Source organism: Lagopus leucura, unplaced genomic scaffold (assembly GCF_019238085.1).
Source record: "Lagopus leucura isolate 7727_CA_CO unplaced genomic scaffold, USGS_WTPT01 Super-Scaffold_100026, whole genome shotgun sequence".
In the NCBI taxonomy this organism is placed as follows: Eukaryota; Metazoa; Chordata; class Aves; order Galliformes; family Phasianidae; genus Lagopus; species Lagopus leucura.
This window is the reverse complement of record NW_024962277.1, coordinates 6,264,566-6,286,186: the sequence shown is the minus strand read 5'-3', so window position 1 is coordinate 6,286,186 and position 21,621 is coordinate 6,264,566. Positions and strand designations below refer to the sequence as shown.

The window sequence follows — 21,621 nt, the reverse complement described above, 5'->3', positions numbered from 1 at the left end:
TTTGGCAATGTTATTACAGACTTAGGTGTGCCATAGGCTGAAAAACAGTTCAATTATCAGAGAACATACCAGTGAAGACACTGAAGAAATTTATGTACTATTTACTATGTACCTTTCAGGAAGGTTTTGAAGTTGTGATTCAGAACTAAATTTATATATTTGTAAACATGCATGTGCATATTCTTTGCAGAATGTCTTTACTGCAGCAGAATTTATTTACCTTCATTCCTGTGCACAGAAGTTGCTATCTTTATGAGTTGTCCTTGGACTTTGTAAAGGGTTTAAGCATGGCAAATTTCAATTGCATTTAAAAATTTGAGGCACTGGATAGTTCTGAATACACGGTAACGGTCACTTTTCAGCTACACTGAAAGAACTGAGAATAAAAGGGCTGCCAATACATCTCCTCAAGAAAGACAAGATACAAGTGACAAAACACTATATGTTTAGTTCTGTTTGCAGTATTGCAAAAATGTCTAAAACCTGTGCAAGTAATGGTGATTTTCAAAATCAGGAGAAATCAGCAGAAACCAACCCCCTGCATTTTGCTTTTTCCTGGAAGATACATGGTATCCTTCCAGTGACAGTTAAAGGGAAAAACAATGACCACTGTGGTTAGCGTTGGCTCACCCCTTAGGTTCTTGACAAAATCTTCTAGCTTCATTTTGCGTTCCGGTTTCACATTTGGGCTGTACATATCTGTGTTCAGCAGTATAATGGCAAAAGCTAGAATGAAGATGGTATCAGGATTCCTGAACTGTCTCACAACTCCTGGATTGCAGATGCAGTAACGTTGGCTATAAAAAAGGAGAGAGGAGAAAGCTTTCAGTGCTATGAATTAATATTAGAATTTCACCACATAAACCAACTGCTACGTTCCAGAGGCTGTGTAATTATTCATGCTCTATGCATACATTTTGTTTTCCATCCACATATATTTTTCCATCCACTATATTTTTATAGGCCTATCCTACAATTCTGGAAGGCTTTTGGCTTTTACTGCCTTTTTAACTCGTCTTCTAAGTACAGACCCTGAGCTCCAATAACTTCAACTTTTTTATTTTCAGTAACGCTCACTGACACCAGTTGAGAACACAGCATTGATTTTAGCTCACTGCTGATTTACATCTGCCCGGCATTAATAAATTAATACTCTTTATTCTGCCATTGTTAGAATTATTAACGAAAGGTTAAAAGCATATATACTCTAAGAAGTAAATGGCCATATAATTTCACTCAAAAAATGCAAATATTGTATGCAAATACATTGATAAAGACATTAAAAAATACCTTGAATTTCTTTTCAACTGATGCATGAAAACTTTCAGTTACAGAGCCTTCCTCGTTAGTGCAAATAATTTACATGATCAGCACTGGCAAATAAAACTTCCAGTAAGTTTTTATACTTAGTGAAACCACCACAAACAACACGCTGTATTTGAGACTGTCCATGACTCACAAGGACAGTGCAAATAAGGAGAGAAATAACTTAGACTCAATTTCCCCACCTCTCCAGTCTGACAGTTAGACAATAGCAAGTTCCTCGTGACTGAATAATTTATTTCAGTGTCATACCTAAAGGCTTCAATGAGCCGTTCTACTTTCTGGGCTTCTCCTTGAACACGGATATGAGCCTGAAATTTCCTGAGTGCTTCATCCAGTTCCATTGTTGAGAAGTCCATCTCATCCACAACACAACTAGGATAAAAACATATTGCCACTGAGTCATTGCATTTCCAACAGTACAGCACCAAAGGTAAGATTTTGAGACCCAAAAGTCCTTTCAAACTTCATGGAGTTTTTTGAAACCCTCAGCAGCAACTGCAGTAACTGTAGGTGAACTATGAAGCAAGGATTGCAAAGAACAGATCAATGACAAAGTGCACCTGGAAGGAGGCCCTTAGTTGTGGTTTTTTCTTTTTTTTCTTTTTTTTCCATTAAGCAGCAGAGTTGCTAGAATGACAACTGTCTGACTAATCAAAGCAACATGTCAGTGTCAGGAATAATTACTGGATTTATGCTTCCTGCCCAATCAATAATTATTAGCCAGTGTTTATAATAAAGAGCTTATATTTTTTGAGATATCAAATTTTGCAGCTAGCACAATCACCTGTACCAAATGGTTGTATCTAGGAACACTCTTATATACTGAGCAAAAAAATTAATCTTAATACACATCTACTATTGCTGTAATTCTCATCTCCCCATCATTTGCCATGTCTTTCAGGTAACTTTTATGGAAAAAATAATTACTTCCTTGCTCTGAAAATACAGTGCTGATCAAAAATAAAAAGGAACCAGTTAAATATAATCAACAATGCGAACTGTGCCATTCCAACACTTTGTTTAAAGACTGCTTTAAAATTGCAGGCTTATGAATTTCCTTTGGTTAAACTTTGCTCATAGTTTTTAAATAATCAGGCATGAATCACTGCAAGTAACAGCACTGTAGTGCAGAAACCACAGAAAGCAAGCACAATCTGGTTTTAAAAGCCTTTCCTTAAATCTATAGCTATACAATGACAAATTAGAATAGCTCACATTGTTTTTTCTAATAATATTGTAGCTAATGTAGATTAATACTGAAGCAATTTATTCATTTGTATATTTTTTCTTTTATGTTGAAGTGCAGGGAAACAAACAAGGTTGGTATTTCTCACGCCCTTTGCAATCCACACCTAAAAACCTATTATCAATTCTGCAATAATGTTCATATTCTTCCCACCTATTGTAAGACCTCTAACACTTTCAAAAGCTCTTTCTTCCATCAAAGATGAATAACAAATGTGCAGGCAAGCTGGAATCCAACTGTAGTACAATTAGAACAGTTAAGAAAAATGCTGGCCAGCAGCACAACAGGAAGGGGATTTAATCTTCATAACATGAACTGCAGAATCAGCAGGTACTCCATTCTTAACTGGAATCAGTTAAGATTCTGCAAATATTTCAAAACAGCAAACAAAACTTTTCTAGTGTCCATGTAATGACAAAAAAAAGGGAGGGGGGAACAAATTATTTAGTTAGATCCACATCGAGTGAAACAGCAGAAATAATATATCACTATTATACTCTTGTTAAATTTGTTGAATTTTTGTTAAAAATGGTTAACAAAACGATAACCTTTGATAACAATATCATAATACTAATGGTGATGAAGAGAATGTGATCAGAAGGACTTCAGACACTGCAGGACTTCCTAGTTGTGTAGGCATTGCATGTAAGAATATGTGTCTTAAGTGAACACTCATCAAATAAGTCAACTTTTTAAAATTATTATTATTTCTGCTCTACTCTGTATATAAGGATAGGAAATTAATGACCAAACTGCTCAAGCTTAGTCTTCTGGTTCCGTTTTGTTGTTTTTTTTTTTTTAACAACACAAACAGATTTTATTTATCTAATCTTTTGAAAAAGAACAGTTTGCACAGAACTTGTCAACATATGCCTGTACTCACTAAAATCCCTGTTTATCTAGCACTTAAGCCATTTGGCTGTAATAGTTATTTTCATGTTCTGTTACTGATGAGCCTTATGTAGCATACAGTATTATTTTGTTTTGTTCAGTAAATAATAATGATAATGATAATGATGATGATGATAATAATAATAATAAATTGTTATTGTTATTATTATTATTATTATCATCATCATCTTGAGCAACCTGGTCTGGAGGAAGGTGTCCTTGTTTATAGAGGGGCTTGGAACTAGATGATCTTAGAGATCCCTTCCAACCCAAATCATTCTACGATTAGAGAGATTGAGTAAGCAAAAAGAGTTAGAAATAACATACTCTAACACCAGTGAAGTTAAAGCAGAAATTTGGAGAAATGTAGGCAACTACTGAATATATGAATCCTTGTAAATATCCTTCTGAATCTATAAAGGAAATTATGACTTAGCTGCGGAGCAAAGAAACAAATATTTGTTTCTGTGCATGTTTTCTTTTTGATCCTTAGAGTTTGGTTTCCTCCTCCCTCCCTCAGAACAATATCCAGAGAGGTGTGCAAAACATGCAGTGCAAAACTACCTCTACCCTGATGAAACATCTTATTGTAGACTAAAACATGCTTGGTGCTCCCTACATGCAGTACTCACTCTAATACATCTCGGTTGAACTGCTTCTGTCGATTTCCCAAGAACTCTCCAATCATTTGTCGGCTGAGACCTTTTCTTTGCAGGAGAAAGTGAGCAACCCCAACAGGAGTGTCAGGCACGAAACCTCGCTCAATTAGGTACTGGACTCCTTTTTCAGGTTTTCTGAGGAGAAATGAGAAGACAAAACAATATATATATATTTTTTTTCCATTGAATGCATCTGACTAGAACTTTATAGCCGTTTTCCTATCACTTCTGACTAACATATTACTACAGGCTCGTATAGTTTCAGGGTAATTGTAATCATGCCACAGAGCACGTGGTTTGCTGTTGATTACTTACTGGCTTTGAAACAGACCTTTGCATGCTTTTACACATTTCCTGTTCCATACCCTTTTCCAAAGAGAAGCTTTGTATGTTAGCTTCAGGCATGAAAGTCAGCACTTGTGAAAGGAAAGAAAAGCCCAAAGAACCCAGAAAGTAACAGAAGAACACCACTGACAACCTCAAACCTCTGCTCTCATAAGTTCAGCTAATCAAACAAAAACATCTGAAGAGGTATACCTTGCAAGCTAAGAAAACAAAAAATAAGGGGAAAAAAAAGAAAAGTAATACATAAAGAAGCATTTAAGATAGCAGAGTTCCCATCTAATTTTGTCTTTTTTTTTTGCCTTGTCCTTTACCTTACCAGAACTCTTACCCCCAGATTTACCTCCCTCAGACAAGCACCATCATATTTTCTGGAGTACTTTACATCTCTTTCTACCTCAGCTCCAGATTTAGCTGAAATCATTTTCAGATCTCAAAGCATTTTACTCATTTTAACATTTAAGCAGAGTTTGTTGGGGAGGAGAGTTGGGCAATGAAGTGATTTTGGGCAATAAAATATAATTCTTGTAAAGACAAACTCTGCTTATAGTATAAAGTGAGGTAAAACTCCCCTCACAGCATGCATTGTGCAGTGCGCTTTCCAGCAGCACGAGACAACACATAATCTCTTCAAGACAGTAAAGGAATGCCTTCACAGAATCAGTAATCCTATCACCATCTTTATTTTGCAAGAACTTATAATACAGTGCCCACCCTTAGAAATGAGTGGCATGCACCACTTCTGCCTACTGAGAACTGAGTAGATCCTTCGATGTGGTGACTGCTGAGAGTCTTCCACGATTGGGAAAATTCCTAGCGATGGCTTGTTGATCACACATACAGGGAAGGTAAGAGTCTATGAATAGCAGTAGTGGAAACTGCATAAGCCGTGTAATTATTTTCAGATACATTCACTAATATAAAAAAAATCCTCTAAGCTCACACCTTACATAGCTGATGATACACATATTTACAGGACTTTTCACATTTACAGGACTGCCACACTTCCAAAACCAAGCTAAAAATCCAACTCAAAAGAATATATCAAAACGAATATAGGGAAAGGAAGAAAAAAAGAAACAACTAGTACAAAAAGATGTGGAAAAGAAATATTGAATTAAGGTTTTCAGATGCTGCGTAAAAGGCTAAGGAATTTCCTAGAAACTGGTTAATAATACCTTTAGGATGGTTTAAAGTGGCATTTAGGGAAAAATAATGGCAAAAAAAAGTAATAAAATTTTGAAAATAGTTGATCAAAAGAGCGCACGTTTAAAAGCATGCTTTTTAGAGAGCACTGATCATGATCACAGCCAGTACAAATGGTAACCTTCATGTGTTTCTGAAGACACGTTGGGTCCCCAGCAATTACTGGAAATAGACATTTTTAAAGGAAAACACATTCCAGGAACGAAGATTACAGCAAAATCAGACACAAATACAATAGTATAAAAAAGAAAAGGAAAATGATTAAAAAAAAAAAAAGCAGCCCCCTTCTCCCCACACCAAGATAACAAACCCCTGCACATCACTGCTGTATCCTTTACTCCTTAAAATAACTTAAACATGAATATTTAGAAAATCTAAAATGTGCTGTAGTTACTAGAAGGAGATTACTTCTTTACTTACTCAGCAACTTATACACGTAGTACTGCAAGCATAACTTCAGGGGAAGCTTATATAGCTTGCTGATTTACCTTTTGGCTAAGTCTTAGACATTTGTCTAAACCTGCTAAATCAGTAGCTTGTTGGGGGAGCAAAGATAGGTATGCTTAAGAGTTTTGCTAATGTAATTGATCAACAAAGCTTTTCTGAAAAGAATCTAAGTATTAATAGCACAGGGTAGAAGAAAAGATGAAATAATAGGGTAGTGCTACCAGTTGGTACATTCCCAAGAAATAAAACCAACCCCGCAGTCCATGAATGACTACATAAGGACTGTCAAAATCATGTAAACGCAGTCACTGGTTTGACATTTCCTCTGCTTGAATTCTGTCTTCAGAGACGCTCAAGACATACCAGAGTTTAATAATACTACTGCACAGTAGATCATAAAAACATATAAGGAAACAAAGAAAGCCACCATCAGGACCAGATCCTCTCTCCAGGGTGGGCAGGAGAACAATGTGGGATGGCTGACCCACTTCCCAAGCTGGTGCAGCTGCCAACAGCTGTGCTCACACAACCCAGCAAGCAGCGTAGCAGCAGGGGCAGAGCACAGATTGCAGGTTAAGCCACAAAAGGATTCACTTAGTAATACCCATTTATGCTGCTGCCATTGGACATAAAGCAACACTAGATTCAGAAAGTTAGTGTTATTTAGAAAATATGGCTTCGTGTTATTCAGATATTCAAAATGGTATCTTTCAAACTGTAGGAAATAATTAAAAACAAACTAAAATGCAGTGAATTTGGTAAAAGAAAAGCTTTTAGCCAGGCTACAGATGGTAAGGATCAGCACTAACTTACCATTTACTGTCATCTACTAGACTTGGTGGTACAACCAGTCTTGATGCAAAACAACTTGAACTTAAGGGCTGTGGTCTGGTGCCATGGCAGTGCCAGTACCAGCATCTGTCTCTTCTCTCATTCCCATTGCTAGCTCAAGATAAATTGAACTAGGAGAGAAAGTGGTTTTTGTGGTTTTATCTAATCCAGACAAGAACTTCACCTAGCTGCACTTACAGCTGTAACAAAAAAGCCAGAGCACAGCTGCAGGGTCACTGCCTCACTTGTGGGGAACAGCAAACACTGCGTCTGAAAGAACAACTCAGCAAAACCACCTGCAAAGGTGTATAAAGCCTTCCCTGCTTTTGACTTGCTAGATACATAAGCATAGAAGCATCTCAAACCACATTAAATCTTTTATTTCCTTTTAAATGCTCAGACAGCAAAGCTGTAAAATGGAAGCATTAAGAAACAAATGAGCACTGAAAACAGCTTGCCCAAGTCTATCTAATATCTAGCAATGCCAAAAGTATCTTCCAAGGTAAACTAAGACTTTACTCACACAATAGAAATAACCACAGACATACTGTTCAGCCACTGTTCAATCTTTTCATGCTGCAGGGGGAGAATTTAATGCAGCTCCAAAGCAGGGGGAGAATTTAATGCAGCTCCAATGACAGCCCTGTGTTAGGAAAAAAAAAAAAAAAAAAAAAAAAAAAGAAAGAAAATCTTCCTTGTCTTTAATACTAGAGACACTGTTCTGAAAATATTTACAGTTCTCAAATACTAAGCATTAGCTTCTAACTAAAATCCAAGGATGGCTCGTCTAATTGAAAGAACCTAAGGCTTCTCTTGGTTACATTTAATAAATCAGTGCTTTTTTAAAATTGCAGCTGTGGGAGTAACAAATGGACTGAACATTCTCCTGTTTGGCAGGCAGCTACATTTTGTTCCCATGGCCGTATTTCTTCACTTTTGTTAAATACTCTACTGCTGCTGCAGTGACTCTAAGAGAAGCACTAAGCCCGTTTTACACCTTCTGAGAGAGAAGAAAAGCTATATACTTCAAATACTACCAACATTAGTACCAAGACAAGCTGTCAAAGTTCACTCAACCATGCAGCAAGGCAAGAAAGAGACTGAGAGGAAAAAAATTTAGAGAAACGGATGGTATCTTCCTCATGTTACACAACTGGGCAATGAAGAGGAAGAAGAATTAGATGTACACTGCATCTTCTGGTAATTTCAGAGTCAGTAGGTTGAAAAGCAAATATATAACTGTGCCTTTCTTATAGCACCTCTTTTTTTTTTTTCTTTTTTTCCCATGAGATCAGAGAGACAGTCATCCGCACTCCTTGGATAGAAGCCCTACAGGTTCTCCCGTACTGTAAAAGATTTCTCCCCATCCAATTATAAAAGATTACTCTTCTTTGCCTCTCTTGTTCAAGACCAAACCAAAAAACTACCACCAGACTGGTAGAGATCCCAGCTTACTTGCAATTACACCAAATTACCTGGAGGAACGTTCATTCAGTGACTGTTAATTTGTACTACTGACAATAACAAAATAATTTACTAGGAAGTGATCTCAGTGACCACTTTTATTTCATTTGGAAGCAAAATAAAGACAGGAAACTTAGTGAACATTTGCTTTCAAAAATAAGTAGCTAAACAATTCTACAATTACTTTCCATCATTCTTTATGTGACCATTCCCTAGTAAAGTGCTAGGAACCTAAACATTTCACATCATCGCTCTTACTGAATGCTTAGGCTTCTCTGAAAATTATCACCTGAATTAGAATTGATTCAGTCACTTAGTACAGATCTGTACTAAGTGTAGGGTATATGAAAGTCAGCTAAAGGCTCTGAGCAGATTAAGTCTGGGTCATTCTAATGAAGTGAAAGACTAGAATTTAAAGCTATTGGAGAAATAGTTTTTTTCTGTATGAGAGGCATCAGCCTCGAGGGGAAAAGCAGTCCACACAGTGAAGAGAACCACAGGCACATCCCAGGCAGTTGCAGTGCAGTAGCTGGACAAGCCCTGGCTACCAATAACAATCCTGAGTCATCACACTACAGCAGATTCTCTGGCTCCTCATTATTCTCTCTTTTGGCAGTGCCACTTTTTTTGTGTGTTTTGTTTTGCTTTGCTTTTTCACTTTTGCTTTCCTCACAAGAAGGAGGAAAATTCTCTTTTATTTAGAGAAATAAAAGAACCAAAAACACCATATGAGGATTTTCTCACCATGTCTGACCCAACTGTATCTCGGCATTTGTCAAAGTGTAGGGAAAAGACTTTCCAGCAGCCAGACTAAAACATCTCTGCTTTGAAAGAAGGCAGATGAAAAACCTGCTGGATCTCTCAAAACTCTGCCAGGATTGAGTATTGCTTTTGTGTTTATGCAACTGTGAAATGAGACATCAAGGAATGAGACATTACGATGACTACGTCCTTGAAATTGAGGAACAGCCCCTGCCTTAACGTTGCCAGTGTCCCTGCCCTAAATTCTCTTTCCACACCCTTGCACCCCAGCTACATGTAACAGAAGTACTTCAGCTTTCATTTTTGCAATTCTGCTGACTGCAAACACAAAACACTAAGTCACATTTATTTTTAAAAGGCTGCCTTCTAAATTGGTGATGCAGAAACGCAGTTCAGAGTCTTCTCAGATTTTTTCATTTACAGATGCAAACTGCAAATCAGAAGGCAGTTGAGCATTGTTAAAAAGGAGGCAGAGTTTGCCCTCCTTCTCTATTTCTTAGATCTCTTTCCAAAAATTCCTATATGCAGTCTGCTATTCCAGTTGCCCTCTGTATGCCTGCGTAAGCAGCTGGATGCATTTTTCATTCTCAAAATGCGGTCATTTGGGATTTGGGCAAGGGGAAGAATGAATTAAAATTCTGGCATGCAGAGTCACCTCAAACACTCAGCTGGGAGCAGCTCACCAATCAAGCTCCCCCAGGCGCAGGGTCATTTTCTAATAGGGGGCGGTATCCGAGCACGCAGGCAGGCATTGTGTTCCAGCAAACCGGTTAGCGATTCCTGGCACGTAGCAGCAGCAGGGAGATGTGTGCCCAGAATGTTTAAGGGCAGGCAGAGCTGGTGGAAGATGAGGTAATGGCTCTTTCACTGTTCCAGGGACATTTGCACAGTTAGTGCTGCTTATAGTGCAGCGTTTCAAAAGACAGATTTGTTTTCAACATTTGGTAAAGTTTATGCTCCCTTTTAATGGCAACAAATGGGAATTATCCTTATGCCCATATGTGAAACTAGTGTGCTTAAGTATACTATTGGTTGAATTCTTAGTTACACATTTCAGCTGTTTTTTTTGGGCATGATGCTGTATGCTAATCTCAAAGCACCCATCGTGGAAGAAAAGGAGGGGAAAAATAACCATCCTTGGGGAGAGAAGATAAATCACACAGAGAGCAAAACAACACAGCTTTTTTTTTTTCTTTGGGTGTTCCCACTTAGGGCCAAACATTTTTAGAAATAATGAGAGTCATTCTAAAAACATTCTTTTCTTCTTACTGAACCCTCAGCATGTTGGAGGACAAGCTACATGCAGTGCTTTGATTTTAGCTTTTGTTGGAATCGTTTGTGGCTGCATAATCTGCAGTCCAGATGTTGCAACAACAGGAAAGTCCCTTTCAGCATATACAAGAGGATGGCAAATAGCTCTGTTGCAAAATCCTGAACAATCCTCCCGTCTCCGTCTTCCTTTTTCTACTGAATCTTCCCAAAACAAATCACAGAAAAATAAATTTTGCAAAGATGTTACAGGTCAGTTAGCAAAATAAAATAATTCTAAGGAAAAAGAAAACCAAGTCAGTTTCATTTACGCCTTCTTCCTCCCACTCAATCTGCATTAACAAATTCTAACATCATTAAAAACGCTTCCAAGTAAGCTTACAACTTAAAATGCTAAGGGGGACAAGTCCAAAATTACATGTTTTCAGATCAGACATTAGAAAGCTGAATGGTATCTTACGTGAAATTCATTAGGTATGCATTCCATACAAATAGACGAACAACAAATTAGTAGAGCTACTGCAGTGTTTAAATGATAGCTTATTATAATGCTTTTTATATTTTCCTCTTAATAAAGTCTGACATTTTTTAAGGATTTCAGATGGAGAAAAGGTTTGCAGTACTTTCTGAATGTCACAGTACTTAAGATGCCAAAAACACATTCCACCTCTACCTACATGTAAATGATATACAACTCCGTTCAACAGATAAAGATCCACAGAGAAGTAAATGGCAAATGTGCCTCCTCACAGAGAGATATTTGTATCTCTCAGATTTTCAGCAGGAATCTCTCTACAATTAGAATTTGTAATTTTTTGTGTGGTATAATGCTTCCAACACATAGCAAATTCCTCTCCTATCTGCTTAGTAAAATAAACAAATACTTCAGTAAATATTGCAAGGAATCTAGATGTGCTTAAAAGAGACTGCTCATGGAATTAATATTCAAATCACATCCATAATGTTTTTTTTAATTTTAAATAAAACCATTCCTATCAAACAATAAACAAAGCCAGTAGGGCAGTCGAGGTTTACAGCTCCCAAGATGATCACTCATCACACAAACGCTCTCGCCGTTTTAGCTCCATCAATAAATCCTTTGAGAGAACCGAGGAGGAGTGGCACCTTGATATTAGCATGTTCCAAAGGAAGCTGCAGAAAACTTCAGAACCGTAAGCTGTAATGCACTGGAGGCACACGGGGAGCAGTTTTCCATCTGTGGACACAGACAACTGGCAAGGAGCCGGGTACTGCCACTGTAATGGTGGCACAAGGGAAGAGAACCTTCTAGCAATCCACTGCTTCCTACATGTGCATGGCTCTGCACAATCTGCTAACTACTGACCGCTAAGCTGACCCAAGGGTAGCATGCGTTTCCTGATGTTGCTGAGGTTAAGCCATGCTGCCCTATTTTAATCTCTTAGAACCATCAGTGCACTAAGAGTAGCAGAACGGAACCCGAGTATCCGACCAGTTTGGGCTTCAATAACTGGCAAACCTGGTGTTCCCAGACTGCAGTCAAAACAAGCATGAGAAAAAAATCACAGCTTTTTTTTTTTTTGTTTAAGCCGCAGTCAAAAGCCTTCTTGAAGTCTTATTTACAAGCAAATCAGTCTCAAAGGCTGAATTTGCATAGGCAGGGTTTGGAGACTGCAAAATAAACCTTTCTAGGTAGTGTTTTCCTTCTGCCTACAAGTGAGGGATGTTTTCCAGCATAATTTCTCCCAGACTGCATCCCTTTCAGACTGTGCTGAAGAAAAGGCCTAATTCAACACAGCTGGCCTCACCAAGCTTCCCCAGAGCCCTTGCACTCTGAGCATGCACCTGCAATCCTTCCTTTAGGAACTCAGTGAATGGCAACACACAATTGGACTCTCTATCGACTGGGTCAAATCACTACTACCATTCAAAAATACCAGGATTTACAGAAGCTGCTTCCTAGTTGCAAATTCTTTGACAGAAATTGTTCTCTTTTAGGGATACTGTATATTCTAGTATAGTGAATGCCACAGACCATCTTTTAAATACGCATTTCCTTAACACTGAGGTTCCAAGTTGAGAGCCAAGTTCTTGCTTGAAACAAATTCTATGATTAAGTGATAGAACTCTCAGAATAAATGGCTTGAATCACCTACATTTCTTTTCTCCTCTGTCCCTGATTCTCCATTCTCCAAAGGTCTTTGTGCCTCTACGCTTTTGCATAAAATGGTGATCACGTGAACCAGCTGTGCTCAACTTTCACTCTGCACACAATTGGCTATTCTAATAAAGAGTTAAGAACAGCACTTAGTTGTCTGAAAATTATTACCGTGATAGGAAAGCCACAAAAATTACAAAGCATCTGTTAAAATTTCAACAGCAAGGAGAGTGACTTTTCATGGTTTTTAAGTCTCCACTCTTACAACATTCCCAGTGAACAAAGCAGAAGTACTTATTACAATTTAGGCTCTTACAGTTTCTAAATTTTTGGCATTTCAGTCAAGCAAGTACCAAAAAGAAATCACACAATTATTTGTTAACAAAGGGAATCTTAATTTGCACAACTGCCTTCAAGGATGCAACAAAATTAACACGAACTTCTTGGAAAATAACTCCCCAAAATTTCCTCTTGTAGATGCAGACAACTGGAAAAAAATCTTGCCTCCTTGTACTAGGTGGCCTGGAAGCTGCTTTCAGTTCTGTGCACGGCCCTTCCGCCTGGGTGGAGCCACCCAGCACATCCTCTCAGCTGCTCATCATCGAGACTTGCACTCCTCCCTTGCTTAATAATCGTGTGTCACGAATGAGGAATGACCAGAAGACATCTCTATGGTTCTGCAGCACTGACGTGAGCACTAAAGAACAAACTAAAAAAGGTACTCTGTTGCACTGCAGGTGTGCATGTAGGCATGACAGCAACACAAGCAGCTGGCAACACAAGGCAGTGCGCAGGCATGCCCGCTTCTCACATGAGATGCTGGGCAGATGCCAAGATGCCAAGTGCCTGAACACAATCTCTGTCCCTTTGATTTATCTCAGAATATGCAACTTGCAATCACACTGATTCCTGAAAGTATCCTGCTGAGCATTTTCAAGAATAAAGCTTTGGAAGTTTCCCAGTTACCTTTTCAGAAGAGTTAAAGACTCACTCTCCACCATACTCTGTGATGGTTTAATATTTGACATCGGACATAGGGAAAATAAAGCTATTAATGAAATGTCACAATCTCTGTGGATTTGAAGAGCCATAATCAAAAACAAGATGCATGGGATATCTGGGGACTGTCTGAGCTATCGACAGAATCAAAGTGACTCAGCATAAGGTAATGAGGCTCTTCAGTTCATTACCAATACAAGAGACAACACAGTAAGGGAGTGCAACCACCACACAGCAAAATACCATCCACTGAGGTGCAGCCTGGAGTTCTGCACATTGCTCTGTTTTAGAACTCACTTCTGTGAATTTCAAGTCATCTCATAACCAGTCAGTATTTATATATAAATATTTTCCTATTTTCTGTTCAAGTCTGTGCAGCAAGATCACTCAGCTCAAGAGGTATTTCAGAGAGTTTCTATTCTTCCCTATTCTTGACATTTATTTTCCACTTCCAGCCTCCTACTGATATGGTACAAAATGTGACACCAGACAATTCCCAATGCTCTCATTCACCTCTGCATGCTGCTTGAACACTTTTTCCATTCACTTTTTTTTCCTTATATCCTTTTGCAATTGACTCAAAAGACTACATTATCAAGTCTGCAGCTCCCTGATCATTGACTACTTAAGCTTTAATTACTGTGCAAAAAAAAAAAAAAAAGAGAGCAAATACCAAGTCTTTTAAAGGTCAGCCAGCCACTTCTAGAACCTACATCACTATCCCACCTGCTGCCAAGAGCGTTCATGCTTTCAAATCTTGTGAAAAAGACTTCATAGTCGATTTCAAAAGCTCTGAAAACTGCAAAGATCCTCTGACCACTTCCAAATGTTTAAAAGCTCTTGTAAAAAAAAGGCCTATTAACTTTAAAAAAAAAAAAGTATATATATACTTATATACATACATATATATATATATGAAAAAAAAATTATATATATATATAAATTTAAAAAGAAAGCTTTCACAGCCAAACTTGACTTATCCATTCTTAGCAATAACCTCTGGTGATGGCATCAAAAAACTTAATTACACGCAATGTTACAACATATTATTACACAGTGAGCCAGTGATCTATTAAATCGAACAACACAAATCACAGCACTACTAGCCACAAAGGAGGGTTGAACTCATTCAGGCTGTAGTAAACTACAGTGAAGAGTGGTCTATGGCAGCACACTGAAACACTTCCTACTTTTTCAGAAGTTACAATATTTTCATAGAGAAATCCTGAAGTACTCTGCAGACAGCTTCAAAAGCTTCCACAAACAATACTGTGAGCTGTCAGCAACATTTTAATGGAAAATAACAACAAATACTGGCACTTAGCATCTTTCACCTAAGTGTTCTAAGGAACTTTATAAGCACTAGTACCAGGACAGGTTTAAGAAAGAAAATTATGCCCACTTATGAATGGGAAATCGGCACACTAGGCATCATCTGAGCAGTGAAGGAGATGTAGGATTTCTAATGACAACCACTTAGCTGTTCTTATCTTCAGAGTATGAAAGTTCTAATGAGATCTGTGTAACTCCAGTAATAGGAATACACAGTTTAAGTGGTATATTTTCTGTTACCCTCTATCATAATATTCATGCTTCCTGTAGACGCACAGGAGTAACCAAAGAAGAAAGCATTTCCAAAAGAAGAAACTTAAGCATGTTATTTTATAGGAGCCTTCAACAACTCCGTAAGTGGGAAAATTAGCAGTCATAAATGGAAATGAACATTCTACAACAATGCTGTACTTCAAATATATATTTAGTGCAAAAATAAAGTTTTGATGAGATTTATTGATTACTGAATAATTTTCAACCTCTGCCAGTGTTAAATATGAAATTAATCTTCCACTGCTTGTTATTTTTAATGCCTGTGACAATTGCAACTATACATGATTAGGGCAGAAGAGAATTTTGAATTTATTATACCTGCAAACACAAAAAATGGATGAGAATTAAACAACCATATGTAATTTTACTACCGTATTTATTTCCCTCTGAAGCTGTTTAACTACAAAGATGCCAATTTGTAAGTACTCTAACACAAACAGCTAACATGAGCAGACAAATCAGTTATTAGAACTAGGCAGTCTGTTACAACAACTGCCTACTCTGATTTTTAGAGATATTATGTATGTGTACGTATACAAAGTGTGTTACCTCTTTTAGCATCTCTATGAAAACACTGGGCTTATTTTTTTCCACTGAATAGCCAGTATCAGACTACATTCTTACTTATCTGATTCAAGTAAAACATTCCTTGTACCGTGGCCATGAAGAGGAAGAAACACTGCACTTACTTGTTAAAAAGGTTTAGCCCAATTCTATAATGCCGTTTCCTGATAATATCATTACTGAAGGCAGGGGAATCCCAGCTGTTACGAGTTTCCTTGTGGTATGTTTGTTTGCTTAAGGTTTGCTCCCTTAGGCTGTCTCTAGAAGAAGACTCTGAGCTGCAATTTATTGTATCGTTAGAGTTGGAAGTGCTGTTGATGCTGTCATTGTCTCCATCCGAATAATCAGACTCTGATTTGCTTTGTCTGTTTGCTGTGCCATTAATAGCTAAATGACTGTCTATAGGCCTAGGCCTATGTCTTGCCTCCTGCTCCTCTCGGGATATAATCTTGGCAGGAATATTGTGAGGGATATGTTTTGGGCTTCCCTGTTGACTAGTGATTCCTCGATCATACGCATTTTGTCTCTTTAATGAACCTCTCTCTGAGCGATCGCTCAAGTCCACTGAGCTATCACTGGGTGGCTCTATAGTTAGCAGTGGTAGGTGATCCATCCTTATCCTCTGTTCCTGACATTCCAGTGAAGGGGTGCTCCTGCAGCTCGTATCAGTGTCTATCTTATCATCTTTGTGGGTCATGGACCAATACTCTTGAGAAGAGTTCACTGACCGGAGCCTCAGATCAGATTCTGTGCTGGACGGTCTGTCCACTGACTGGGAAAGCGGAAGGGGTGGAGATAACTCCTCCTCATCGATATACAACGTAACATCACTATATGAAGCTGTCATCTCATCAAGCTTCCTGTGATCCACGTTGTGCATCGTTGGTTTGGTTTGAGCACAGCTATCCCTTTCCATTTCGCGGCTTCTGACTTGGTCAGGAGTCTGGACTTCATCAGAATGTAGGCTACGGCAGTTCAGTGCATCGTCAATGGACTCGGCGAGGGATTTCACCTGTCTGGAAAAAGCATCCTCCAGCTCTGTTATAGCATCAGCAAAGTCAGTAGACGTTGCTGGAGACTTCATTGTAGCTGACTCTCCAAGGTCACTGCATTCAGATTGCACTAGGGATCCCAGCTTTGACCCATCATTTGTAACAGAAACTTGTTTTCCTTCAAAATAAGAGCTGTGGACTTTCTCAGGTCCTTCAAAGGAAAACTGCATTCTCATATTGGACAGTACAATGCGTCTTGACATACGATTTTCAGACATAGAACTTCTAAGGCGCTCAAAATTTTTGTTCATCTGATACTGGCGAAAAGCTGTCTGGATGGTCCGAGCAGCATGCCGAGTTATGAGACGGCCTCCATACTTCCGTTCTAACATTTCCACCTATGAAGGAGGGAACAGTTACTTCACAACTCGATGAGGGTTACAACAACAAAGAAGATTAAGAATTCAGCAACTTTTTCATAGAATGTACTGTTTTGGAAAGTAAAAGCTCAAAGCTGTAGACAAATTACTGCACAGACAGTGAATAGTCATTTGCAGAGACCGGCATAAAAATACACACAAAAATACAAGTGTGGCAACTGAACTCTGCCATATAAAGCTGCTAGAAACTTGTGTGTGTTTTAAAGTTTGTTTCCACACATTTCCATTGGTGTGCCCATATCAAAGACAGCCTAGAAATGCCACATAAAGCAATGGCTCTTTCTAGGGAGAGCTGTTATGAAATACAAGTATGTTACAAGATAGCATATTTTAGTAATAAATTCTAAAAATGGCTGTTGCTATTCCAAGCATGCAACACTTTCTACATGAATAAAAAGCACATAGCACCCTTTCATTGAAGCCTGACACCAAAGCAAAACCAAGCCTCCTAGACTGCAACCTTCCAGAGAGTTTGCTCTGAGAAAGTATCCCATATATAGTCTTCCTCAAACCAAGAACATGCTTTTTAGACTTTCTAAAGACAATTTTGTAGCTATTTTTATTCTTGTAATTACACTCAGCATTGCCAATGCTTCCAATTAACAGAATGAATATGCAAAATAAATACACTGTAAATCCTATCAATTTGACCAGAAAATGACATCAGTAGTTTTGGAATACTCTTCAGGTATTTTCAATCTTTCCTTCCTTCCTGATGTTTCCAAAACATCAAAAATATTCTGTATTTAAAGATAACTGAATAAGATTAATATTCCATCTTTCCTGTTATTTCTGTTCTTCCTGTTAGCCTTTACTGGATCCATACTACTCACAAATAGAAAATGTTATTGACAGATCAGTATGATTATACTACCCACAGAAAAACCAGTTTTCTGACAGTGCTTTCATGCAAGTTCATGCAATTTTCTACTATAATTTTTATAATAATTTTCTACAATACTATTTCAATGATTTAGAAGTCATTTCTCCTCTCTCACAAATCCAGGTACCCTTTTACCATCAGACATAACACTTTAATTACTCATGTACATGTTTATGCACTCAACACCTCTCCCTACCACATACTTTGGATGTCTTTCCAAGTAAATGTGAAGTTCAGATGTCAATGTGCAGAGAGGAGTCATCCCCATACTGAGAAAGGAATGAAATGCTACTGGAAATATCCTCTGGTCCATAGTGTCTGCCACTGAGGATCAGCTGAAGAAGTATTTCTTTTGGTGCTAATGGCAGGTTCAGCAGTTCCGGATTCCTTGCCACATAAAGATGATCTTTTTAGCTAGGCTCTTTTTAAATGCAAATCACTGACATCTTGGTTTGTTTTTAAATACAAACCACTGATGTTTTTGTCTTGTTTTTATTCTAGATGCAAAAAAAAACATTGTGTGTGGTTATTGGCATAACTGAGGAGGACAAATGTACTCAGGTCAGGATTACTGCTAAAGAACTGCTCTTCTGATTGCATTTAATTTTTCTTTAAACTGAATTCACAAAGCTGTGACTGATCTCTGAGATAGGATTCTGAACATCTCTCAAAATGTATCCCTATTTGCTTTTAAAAGACATTTGGCCTTTCACTTAAAGAGAAAAAGTTACATTACTTGTTGCACATCATGAGGCTGTGAAGTTACTTGTACAGAATTCTGGAACTGAAAACATGACTATGACCTTCTATCATAACCCTGCCACTGCTGTCACACATTCATTACCATTTCTATCCATAGAATATACGAGGTCATGTGTGTTTAAATAAGTTGTAAGAAATTGTTTTCCTGGACTGATTGCAAGCAAATGATGGAAATTAATTTTCTATAAAATAAATAATCTGGATTTATTCTTGCAAATAGGCTGTTGTCATTCAGGTTTACATAGAAAATGATATCATAACTGATTATCATAAATCAGGGAGTTTTGATGGGAATTCTAATTAGGAGTATCTTAGAACTTGCCTAGATGATTTACTGAACTTATGACTGATACTTCTAATACATTTTAATGCATATTTAACACACCTGTCAAAGCATATTTAAATGCACAATGCCTTCAGGTAACACCTTGGGCATTTTCCTAAATAATTTACGAATTTTCTGAGATCTCACTGAGAGCTTTTTAAGAGCATTTAACAGCTCTTAGGTATCAAGCTTTCCTTATGTACCATTGTCACTTTTTACTGCGTAGCAGTCCCTGAACAAATACAAAATAACATCTGCAGTCCTCATTCTCTATCACGCTGACATAAAAGGACACACAGAATTAGCCTCTGTGGAATATCTGCAGTGCAGAACATCTTTTTAGTGAGCCTAGCACTCTATATCAACCTCTTATGCAAGACCTATCAAAAAACTGCCGCAGGTAGAAAAGGAAGTAATGTTTCAGACCTCACAAGAAGGTCTAATTTAATGGCAGGCCTGTCATAAGGCGGATCAAGAAAGGGAAAAACTTGATATTTTCCCAATATTTACAGAATTTGGTGAGCATAAAAGCAAACCTAAACTCATACTCATCTAGAGCACTGGCTTCATCTTTAAGTCAGAGCTCAAGCTCTGTTCTTCCAGGTCACTCTGGAGAAACGTTATATGCCTCTCCAACTTGAAATTTTAGAACAAAAAGATATCTTGACAGAATACCAGCAGTAACAGGCTCTTCCTTTCTTTCAGGATCAACAAAGATATCCAGATTTCAGAATGACTGACTGTCTTAGAAAGCCATCTTGCACTATTATATTCTTTCAAATAGTACTAATCTCAAGCATCAACTCACCATTCCTGACAGTTTTTACTTTTAACAGTATTAACGTGTCTTTCAGGTGTTTCTTCAGAGATTATAACAAAAATTCAAAAAGAATTCAGAAACATTCATTTTGAACAAAGTTGACTGCAGGAAAAAAACATTTTCAGCATCCTAACTGAAGTGATGTTCGAAAAATAATTTTTCCAGCTTACAGACATGTTGTCATTGTCATAAATGAGGCAAAAAACTCTCAAATACCTGCTTATCCTGTAGGTCTGAAGAGAGTTCATAGCTCTCAGAAAGTGATCTTGACCTTTTAATAGCTTCTTCCTCTGCTTGTTTTCGCAGTATTGACGTTGAGTGCTGAAGTTTTGGCCTCCGAGTTCTTTGTTGTCCAGGGGAGACAGAATACAGCCCGTAAGCTGAATGATCGTAATGGTCCGGACTTATAGCTGAACTGTGTGTTATAGGTCCTTGATGGTAAGCAGATGGGCTGTCCAAAGATGTGCCAGTTTCACTACTTGGAGCTTCACCCTCAACACTAGAGAGACAATAAGAAGACAGGAAAATCCTCTGGTGAGTATTTGTACCAAAATCCTCACTAACAAATAGCACAGTTTTGCCTAGCATAATTCTGCAGCCATCCAGCACATTTAGTTCAAATTCAGACGCAGATATTATAAGGCAAAATAGACATTATGTTAAATATAACAGTTTCCACTGAAATCTAAACAAGCTCTATTTTTATTGTGGAGGTCACCTTTAGAAGGTGAGTCATGCAGGAGAATGGAGATTTCAAGCATTATTTAACTTTATAGAGTAATTATCAGTAGCATCCAAAGTAACTTAGCAATTGTAATGCAAATGAAAACTTCATTTCTTAGAAGATTTTGTTGTGATCTTTTCCAAACTATTCTACTTCAAAATGACAGATTCTTATTTTTATCTCTTTCCTTGCTTTGACAAATAAAACCAATACTTTCTTACTGATACTTTCTGAATTAAAGGATTACTTTCACTTTACTCAAAGGAGATTTGACAGGATCTTGTGTGCTATAATGTTCCTCAAAACTAAAGTTGGGAAAAATATCTCCAGAAGAAATTTCATTTATTTCTCTGCTAGTGAAAGATTGCTCCCATGATACACTTTTGGCATGCTTTCTATTAAAGTATCCCAAGGGATGGTGTTCTGAGATAATAGAAGTAAAATATTTTCAGGTAAGGAAGACAAAATAGGAGCTATAAAACGCTTTGTTTTCACATGAATGCTGTCACTGCTATGAGATAATCAAAAACCAAAACCAAAACAAAACACCTCTGCATTAAACATTTGCACAAAAGGAAACGTTTTAAAACTGAATCCTAGTCAGCTTTATGCTGATGCAGTGATGACTTTTTAATGGTAATTTTTTTTTTTTGTTTGATATTTATATTAGGACATTTGCACATTACAATAGCACGTGTACTTCCTCTCTTTCACAGTATCTGTTTTTCCCATTTCACATAGATATTTACTATTTGCCTCATACAATGTACAGAGAGTACTGATAGAAAATGAAATTCTATTTACTATTGCTTTTTAATCAGAGTCCCCGTAAGCGCTCCTCACACACACACAGACACGAGCACTTGCAGCACTTCCCCTACCTTTCGTTTTAGGAACAGGGAGATCCAAACTCTAAAGGAATACAGT

The 21,621-nt window shown here is 37.7% G+C and overlaps 1 protein-coding gene across 13 annotated transcripts in view; it reads right to left on the bottom strand.

Annotated features, from left to right (window-relative positions):
• IQSEC1 (IQ motif and Sec7 domain ArfGEF 1) overlaps positions 1–21,621 on the bottom strand; it is a 353,788-nt gene that overhangs the window by 24,562 nt on the left and 307,605 nt on the right. For all 13 annotated transcript variants that reach the window (XM_042880458.1, XM_042880464.1, XM_042880463.1 and 10 more), the window contains 5 exons: positions 20,187–20,469; positions 15,874–17,138; positions 4,096–4,257; positions 1,576–1,698; positions 631–797 (listed from right to left, as the gene is read on the bottom strand). In XM_042880458.1, coding sequence (XP_042736392.1) covers positions 631–797; positions 1,576–1,698; positions 4,096–4,257; positions 15,874–17,138; positions 20,187–20,469 — 2,000 coding nt within the window. The remainder of the gene's footprint in view (positions 1–630; positions 798–1,575; positions 1,699–4,095; positions 4,258–15,873; positions 17,139–20,186; positions 20,470–21,621) is intronic.